General features: G+C 39.6%; 1 protein-coding gene across 1 annotated transcript; it reads right to left on the reverse strand.

The window, feature by feature from the left end:
* Positions 1-3,441: 3,441 nt before the first annotated feature.
* Positions 3,442-6,733, reverse strand: LOC121951120 (PAK4-inhibitor inka1-like). Its single transcript, XM_042497350.1, has 3 exons — positions 6,572-6,733; positions 6,430-6,463; positions 3,442-4,548 (listed from the first exon to the last, which is right to left on the reverse strand). The coding sequence occupies exons 2-3, from the start codon at positions 6,445-6,447 to the stop codon at positions 3,565-3,567; spliced, it is 1,002 nt and encodes a 333-aa protein (XP_042353284.1). The 5' UTR covers positions 6,448-6,463; positions 6,572-6,733; the 3' UTR covers positions 3,442-3,564.
* Between the last annotated feature and the right edge of the window lie 2,698 nt (positions 6,734-9,431).

The following is a 9,431-nucleotide window of genomic DNA, read 5'->3' on the forward strand; positions in this document are numbered from 1 at the left end:
TGTCGAGATTACAAAGCTTGTTTTCTCAAGATAACAAATTAATCAACACGTAATCTCAAGATTACGCAGTTTTAAAAAATAACCTCAAGCATGGCCGTTCTTGACTTCTGGACATACCAGTGTATACTAATTATCCTCACAATTTGCTCAAACTGGTAATCGCCACAGTCTGCCTTTGTACAATGGGGTGGGGACAGGGGTGACGCCCGCATACATCACTTGCCTCCAGATCAGCTAATAGCAAATTCAGTTGCTATTCAGCAATAGCTGGGTTTCCACCAGCTAAGGGCAGTTGCTATGAGCATTTATAACCAATACGAAGAATTCAAATAGCCTACTTTGCATTCAGTTGTCAAAATTTGGACCTACCAAATACCCATATGATTTGTTTTCTAACTTGAAAAAGTGGTTTGAGTGTTGGTTACTCTTTAATCTGATCTGTCATTTGCAGACTTGTGTGTTAGCTTGAACACATCCTCCACTGAGAATCACCATCACTGATTCAAGTTTCAACCACATGATTACAACTAACATATTTGTATGGTGCTACAATCCAGCCCATTCTCACTCTAAAGTCATCAAAGACCATTGTTTTTGCAGTAATTTCAGTGTAAGGTATACCAAGGGCAAAAATCACCTTTTTTGGCTGTGTGATATGCCACCGGCTGGAGGCATATCACACTGGCTGGGGGCTGGACTTTCATGCAGGAGTCTGGTGTTTGCATCCCGCCTGAATGAGATGTTTTTTTCTACACCTACCCATGTGCTCTTTTTACCTAAACCTAACCTTGGTTGTCATGTGCTTTTTTACCTAAACACAACCATGTGCTTTTGTAGCATAATCCCACCATGTGCATTTGTTGACATGCTGGCGCCAGTAGCAGCATCCCTGAACATCAACAGCAGACGCAGAAGGATACCGAGAGTGTAACAAGTAAACACAGAAGTCCACTGACAAAGCTGCATTATATGATGACTTGTGATAAGAATGTGTTGTTTAATCAGGCCTATTCTTAAAAAGCAATGTGATAAATTATAGACACACGAAACAAAATGAACTTTAAGTATATTTGAACCAATAAACTGGCTTCTTGCAAATTCACATTTTTGTCATTTTAACCTCAGTTTACAGTAGTGAGGGATCAATTTCCTACCATAAATGATGCTTTACATCTACCGATCTCTATATTTCACATACATGACAGATGCTTCTGCTTCCAGACACACAGTGGACCATGCTCTGGTCCACTTGTGCTGCAGAGATGAGTAATGTCTTGGATCTATTGCTTCCCCTCTCTTCTCCTCTCATCCTCTTCTCCTGAATGATTTTCAGTCAGCTGGGGAAAGTGATGTATTGATGCACTTAAACAGCTGCAGACCACTGGGAACCAGCATGTGCTAAGAAGGAAAAAATCAGCAGTAGAGCCAGAGAAAGATGAATACTGGTTCCAGCTTCTCTTTGCAGAGATTTCCTAGTTTTCCATCCTGGGTTATAACACACTTTTAAAAACTTCCACTGCAGTGTGAATGTTATAGCTGTGTCCTCATTATATCCCACATGAGCGCTCAACAGAATGCCGCAGTGACACACCACCAGGAGACCTAGATAAACAGGCAAAGACAAACAGCACCCAGAAAGAACCATCTCTCTTCTGTAACCTCCTGTGCCCTCGGTATAAGACATGATTGGTGAGGCTGGCTGCAGCGCAGAGCATGGGAAATCCCTTTTTTGGGAAAATTCTTTATCTTTATAATGTCTGGTGTTATTTTCCCTCTGAATTGATGGACAAAGCGGATATGTAAAAGCAAAGGTGACAAGATCATTAGCTTATCTTGGCGCATATGTCACCCTTTGCGCTGGTGTTTTTTCACTTTTCTCAGTGGGCCCAAAGCTAATAGTACCATTAACCAATGTGTGTGGATGAGTTGGTACCACCTGTGAGGCTTAGACCACAATAAGAGCAGAGACCAGGTTAAATGAAGCAGAGGGCTGTTAGTGAGATGTTCTGCTTCATAAAGCAAAGGGAAGAGTAAACTTCTGCTCCATCTGCAGCCAGCTGCTTTGCCTCTCCTCACCTCGTCCTGCATGGACACATGGGGAATTACCTCATTGGGTCCACAGCGCTGTGTTGATACAGCCTCTATTTCTGGTCTGTAAATAGCTTTGTCGCCCCGCTTAAAGCCTCTCCAAAGGATTCAACTTTTTGTTGAGTAAGAAGAGAACTTTTTTTAAGAACATGAATTCCTCTGTATCTGATGAGCGTGCTCCAAAATGTGCTCTAAAATGGACTTTACAAAAACAAATGCCCTTATTAGTCCTGGAATGACTGCAAGTCTGCACATCTGAGATATTATCATGCTTTCAGTTTATCTTTTTTTTTTATTATACACCAGTTACACTCAACATCTACAAACTCCGTCATGCATGCCCAGAGTATTACACCTCTAATGAAAACAAATGAACCTACATTGATTTACTTCACTGCAGAGACGGTTAATCCAGCAGCAAGGAGTTGCTGTCTAACTGTAATGAGCCGTAATGAAACTCAGATGGTTTTAGCAGAAGCTTCATTCAAGGCCAGACACCCCAGGTGAAAATAAAGTGTCCTCATGCACTGGTTAATTTTGAGATTTTGGACTATTTTTGCTTCCATAACAGGCCTTCTTTCAGATTAGTGGGAAGAAAAAGTCCAAAAGACACATAAAGGTGTTTATTTCAGTTCAGAGTTTTGATCAGATTATGTATGCAAAAGTGCATTTGTAATAAGATAATGCTCCATAATATTTCTGAAAACTTGCAATATAAAAAAATAATTGTCTTATTGTAAGTAATTGGCTGGGGAGGTTTTATGGTGATGTTTATTTTATTCATTTTTTACCCAGTATACCTGTAGTGTCTTATTTTTTGCCTAAAATTTTGAAATACATATAAGCCACAAATCTCCTCTTTAGTACCACTTGCATACAGCAATTTTCCCAGTTACATTCCCTTCTATATTCTGATGGTTTTTACAGAGGGGTTTATTCATATATTATTCATTGCCTGATCTATAAAAAAATTTATTCCTAAAATAATGGCAAAAACTGATTCACTTTTATGGCTGTTGACACTATTTTCTTTTTTATGAAGTGAAAAAAAGTATCCAAAATTGCCTTTGTTAAAACCTTTGACTATGATGTGTCAACAAAATGAAACAAGAAATTTGAACCTGGCTTTATCCAATTTTAGGATTTTTGTTCTGGAAATGTATGCAAATTGGTGTATATGTAGTTAGATAATGCACAATTTGCATATGTAAACATCAAATGTCAAGGTAAGTTTCATGATGATATCTATATGTTCAAAATTTGACCCTACAACAACTGTTGTCAGATGCCTTTTGGAAAATTCAAAATTTGATGCATGGAACACAAGACATGAATGACATAAATAAGAGTAGGTAGAGTTTAAATAATGACATCTTTATTTGCATTATCTTCACAGCATATTAAAGGTAAATAAAAAAACTGTCATATAAAAATAAAGTGACTCTGAGGATTGTCCAGTCTAATCACGGCTTTGTGTCAGACGTAGCCGATGATATCTTTGCAGATTATTGGCTGTCGGCTGCGCGATTTCATGAGCGCTGCAAAGTGGTAAAAGTCTGTGTCCATCTCATTAATGCCTGAGTGAGACTGGTGGAAAAAGGGGACTTTAGGCTGCGCTGCCACAACTGGACAGGACAGACGTTTTGGAGCGTTTGCGTTTCTGTTAACCTGAGCTGAGTCTGTGGATCTCATCCTCACTCTGTCCTCTACACTCTTAGAAAACCCCGCCAGTTTCCGTCTCATGTTGACAAAGAAACCTTTTCCCAGTCGACTTCTTGGAGTTGGCTTCAGCTCGGTGGGCTCGGGACAATCTGGCAAGTCCATCCAGTTCTGTATGAGGTCTGCAAAGCTATTGTCGCCCAGAACCAGAGGCTGGCGGTTGCGTCCTCTGGTCAATAAAGAGTTTGTCCAGTCCTCTGGGTCACTGACCTCGAAGGATGTCCATGTCTCCAAACAGGCATCAGACGTGGATTTGGGTCGAATGCGTCCACTTGGCGCTCTATTTGTGCGGAGGCAGGCCGAAGATGACACCCGCACGTTCCTGGTCCTCCTGAGAACTACCCGTTCATCCTGCCACGACGCTTCAGAGTAACCTGAATCAAACTCCAAACTCTTCTGACTGCTGGGGGAGCCCAGGCTCAGTCTGAGGCTCAGGCCCAGCCGGCTGCTCGAGTCCTCCTCGTCGTCCTCCTCCAGAGGACTTGCCAGGCAGCAGGCAGAGTCGTACGTGCTGGCTGTACTGGCATCAGACATCCGCAGGCGTGTGCGGTGCTCTCGCTGCAGTGCTCGCTGTTGACAGGCACGTGCCACTGCAGAGTGGCGCACCAAAGCTGGGAGCTGTGTGCTGAGGGGGCGTCTGGCTGCAGGGCACATTCTCCGTAGATGTTTCAGGTCTTGCAATGACCTCATCATGTACTGCATCTGCTCCCGTAAGCAGTCGCCTGAGTCACGCAGGCAGAGCTGAGGAGGCAAAACAGAAAGAGAGTCAGACAGAAGTTGTCAATAAATCAAACACTGTGGCATCATCAGGAAACTGAACATTTCTAAGCGTTCTGATGAACTACTGCAGAAAGGCTCTAATAATAACATCAGTTGAGTAAATGCAGAGTTCGTGGGCATGCTCAGGCTTGCTCGCTGTAACTTTCAACATTTGAAAGAACACCTTTTCTCTTATTGTACTCCTGAAAGCCAGCCGACCTGCTGTTCAAAGAACAAGGCTCTTCAATGAGTCAATTTTAACACAAAGCAAATTCATCTGTCCGTTGATTTACTCGTCCACACCAACAACACAAGTCAACGCCCTGTTTTCACTGACTCAGGCGTGATTCAACTGAAAACTCAGACAGATGTTGTTACATAAAGGGAGCTGTACAAATATCTAACCTCAGCTATATCCACACACTGACTCCAGCAGCAAAGCATCTGCAGTACATCAAGGAGGGACTGGGGGTCTTGTGGATTTAGATTTAGCTACAGCAGGTCCTGCCTCTTTAAGGGTGCAGCGTGCCTGAGTATGAAATTCACCAGTGACAAACGGAGGAATATAATACTCCAGTTTCCTCTATGAGTCAGTGCGCTGATTGGTCAGAATCAGCCAGTGAGCAGCGGGGGCTCACTCTCAAACTCAAACAGGGCAAATGAGATCATGTGACGGTGAGTGTGTGAGAGTTTAAGAGTGAAGCAAAGAAAAAAAATGAGGCCCCATATTGTCCGTATGCACACATCGGATCTCTCAACAGTAAAGTATAGATGCATAATCTCTTAAAGTTTAAAAGCAAGTGCTGATTTACTACACGAGTTTGTTCATTTTGAATCAGACGAGAGAACAGCGCCGTAGCTCAGTGACACTGCCGTAAAGAATAAGAGACTGAGCTGACGGAGAGGTGAGAGATGTACGAGGAGAGGATGCAGGTTCATATGTGGTCGCGGAGGTCACAGCCAACACAAGCCAGCAGAACCAGTAACCTCTGAATCTGTAATGACCTCTGTGCTCCAAGTCTATACAGTCCATTCAAGTATTTGACCCTGCTGCAAGACCTTCTGCCCCCATCTGACTTTCATCATAACTCTGCGAGATGTTGCAAGAGCTTGAGAAACTACCCAAAGTGTACATATATACACATATAGTCATGAAACAAATAAAGCAGAGCATGCATAAATGAAAAAAAAATGTTATTTTAACTACTCATCAAAGCAGTTAACCCTTTGAAAACTGGCCTGATTTCTTTCAAAAACATGGGAAGAATGCAATGACCAATGAAAGAAGAAATGACCCCAAAATTTGTTTAAAAAAAAAAAGACCAAAGAAAAGAAAAAGAAATTTTAAAAGAAAAGTATATGACCTGGAAGAAATGCCTAAAATGTATAATAATTCCGTAACATTTCATATATGTAATTATGATCATTATAAACATTTCCTCGATAGCTTTTTGAAAATATATTTCTAAATCTACAAATCTCTTAAAATTTGTGGAGCATTGGAGACATTTGCTTAAGGTTCAAAGGTTTAAATACTTGTAAGAGGCGTCTGTAAGTTCAAGAAAAGTGATGTGGCTCCAGGTTTCAAAGTGTTTGAGTCAGTCGGTTATATGCTGCAGAATCAAATGTCAGTATTTACTCCAACAATGCTTTAGACTACAAACTCATGAATTCACACTATAGAGGCATTTGAGCATCACTTCTGTCTGCTGCATTGGCAGATGTTTTCTCCATATGTTGGAAGACAAATAACCAACAAATAGCTAATAGTGACCGCAGTCTGATATAAAAGCACCTCCGTTTTTGTTACAAATTTTTAAAAAGCTAGATTTAAAAAAAGATTATGAAGAAAAACAAACTCACCATCTTTTCTCCTCTCATCTGTAAAACTCAAATCCTGCAAGAAAAAAATCAACCAGTTTTAGAACAAAACCACACAGACAAAATCAATCAATAAGAAATAACTACAACATATATTAAAAAAAAGTTGACAACACACACTCACTTCAAATGTCACAGCCTTTGCTAAATCATATGTCCCGTTAAAAGAGCTAAAGTGTCCCGGTTCGGTCAGGGGGGGTTGTGGTTTTCAGTGTTGAGCGGGGATCCGGGTCTGCCTTCTTCTTCGGGGGCAGATGTGCTGCTGAGTGAGGTGTGCAGGCTGCTCTCTGCGTTTTACAGCTCCGCGCTCTGCAGCCAGTCACAGCTGCGCGTGTCCGAACCAGCCAATCACAGCGCAGCAAGCTCATGCGCAGCAGTCCCACCTCCGCGTGCAACCAAACACAACTCCAAGATGCAAAGAAAAAGCCCAAATAAAAGCCCAAATAAAGTAGATCTTGAACCTACAAAAGATACACTCTCAACTCGATGCACTCAACTGTTATTGGACATTTGCTCAGTAGCTATTATAGCACGAGACCGTCAGCATCAGTCTCATACAAGTACGTTTTTTTTTAATTATTTAAAGTTTGTTGCTTTAAAAAAAATAAAAATAACAGCCTGCATGACACTCAGCACTGTAGTTTTTTTTTGTATTTTGAAAAATAATAATGTAATAGAATATACATATATACATATACACATATCTATATATATATATATATACATATATATATATATATATATATATATATATATATATAAACAACAAAAACTGAGAAAGCTAAATTGTGAAACAAACATTATTAAAATACAAAACAGGCACACAGGGTAGCTTACAATATGAATATAAAATGCAAACATACAGAACTATTTATTTATTTTTTAGATATTTTTTGTACTTGGATTAAAAAGATCCCAGTTCAAGGGTTCTGAGGTCTTTTTGAGTTTGTTTTGTGTCTTGCAATTTAAATATTTTTAATTGTGTCTCTGTCCATGGCTTAATTTCTTGCAATATGACACTGGCATATATTTCAAGGTAAATATGTCAATTACTAACATGATTTTAAGCATTTGGTCTACAAAATGACAGAAAACTTGATGATAGTTTGCAGATAAAAATAAAATTTATTAACAATCCAAATGTTTTGTTTACTATTATAGATTACATATAAAAACACCAAGTATTCACTTTTGTGAAGGTGGAATCACCTTCACAATATCACCAATTTTTCTATTACTTCTTCAGCAATTAATGTATTGTTTGTCAAATGACTAATAATTTCAGCTCAATTATGATGGATTTGTGTTTGTTATTAAACCTTGTGAAAACGCAGGTCAATTTTTTTGTAAAATTGCTATCCTTTCTCTTTCTTTTGCATGACTGATTTAAAGTCAGATTGCAAAATAAATCCAAACCATTGCACTCCTTTCCTGTCTGCTTGTTTCAGTAGGTTTGTAAAAGCTTGTCCCACTGGTGGCTCATTGTAAATCCCTGAATCAGAGCATAAACAGACTACCCATGTAAATGTAATCATCTGCACCCTAATTGGGCACCGAGCCCGTCACCCTGACAGTCGTTTGGCACTCGACCTTCCATTCACACTATTCAGTAAATGGCTGTTTATGTAAATCTGATGGGCTTACAGGAATGCATCTGTTAGTTACTGCTGGCGCTGAATCCAGATCTGATGGCCCTGCTGTTCACGTGCAGATTTGTCTCCACAGCAGGTCCCACATTAGCATACAGGTACTTGTGGCATGTCCTAACCTGCTTTACCATCTTGACTCTTAAACATGGATGTACCAAAGGAAATTTTTTTAACACTTTAATTCAGAAAAACTCTCACTTCTCTTGTGCTTATTGAATTTGCTGTCTAACACTTGAAAATATATTCACATAGAGCTTCATTATAACCCACAATAGACAAACAAATCTGACAGAGTGCACGGTCCTAAAAACTACTCACATCGACATTATGTTCCCAAAAAAGAAAAAGCCCCCATTATGGATGGTGCTTCCAAAAGCCCTCCACTCGAAGAGCCAGCAGCCCATAGACTCCACACTATGCATTAAGTAATTACACAGGCTACTAATGGAATTGTTATTATTTCAATTTTCTACAAAGGCCGACCTTTATTCTGAGCAGCTCTGCTTTTATGAATGCCTAATGGCTGGAGTTATCATAGGAGCTGGTGCTTGAACACAGTCCATTCCCATTAAGGTCACTGATGAATGCTCTACTCTCCTCCTTAATAAAACTTGATGTTATAATCATGCTGATGTTTTTGTTGTTTTTTTGTTTTTTTTACCATTTTTCTCATCACATTACAGTCATATGCTGTTGTGGTGACGGGATTGGTCTTTGTCTCTGTTGTTTTCAGTGTTACGGCTCCAAGTAGGTCTATATAGATCCACCGTTATCAGGATGTAGTTTTAAAGCATTTTTGTCCCTCTAGTTTCTACTTTTGGGTGAGAAGCATTCATTTTCACATATATTATTGCAGCCATGGCTCATCACTTGAATGCATGACAAACTAATCTGAGACAAATTAAAACGCCTGCTGAAAAGATAGCATACGTTGATAAGTCAAAAAAAATAAGAGGAAATTCACCTTTACACTGAAAAATTTCCCAAATTAAAAAAACAGAATGTAGTAGAATGCTGTCTTTTATTGTTGGTTGTGCAAAAAATCTAAATATTATAGCCTGCTGGGTTAAAGCGTAGTGTTTTGTCTCTCTGAGAGGCTGGATGACGTGTGGGACCGGTGGTGTATTTCAGACAGAAGAGCTGCAGTGCCCTCTGATGGAAGCACCGCTGAGGGGTGGATTCAATCAAACGATGGTATTACTTTTCCCAACTTTTTTTGTACAGGATAATAAAAAAAAAAAAAATAATAATAGCAAATAAAACAAGTAAATAAACTAAAACAAAATAAAATAATGAAAGAAATAAAAGTTGGGCAAGGTTTTATGAAGTGGCTTA

This window comes from Plectropomus leopardus, chromosome 2, assembly GCF_008729295.1.
Source record: "Plectropomus leopardus isolate mb chromosome 2, YSFRI_Pleo_2.0, whole genome shotgun sequence".
NCBI classification, from domain to species: Eukaryota; Metazoa; Chordata; class Actinopteri; order Perciformes; family Serranidae; genus Plectropomus; species Plectropomus leopardus.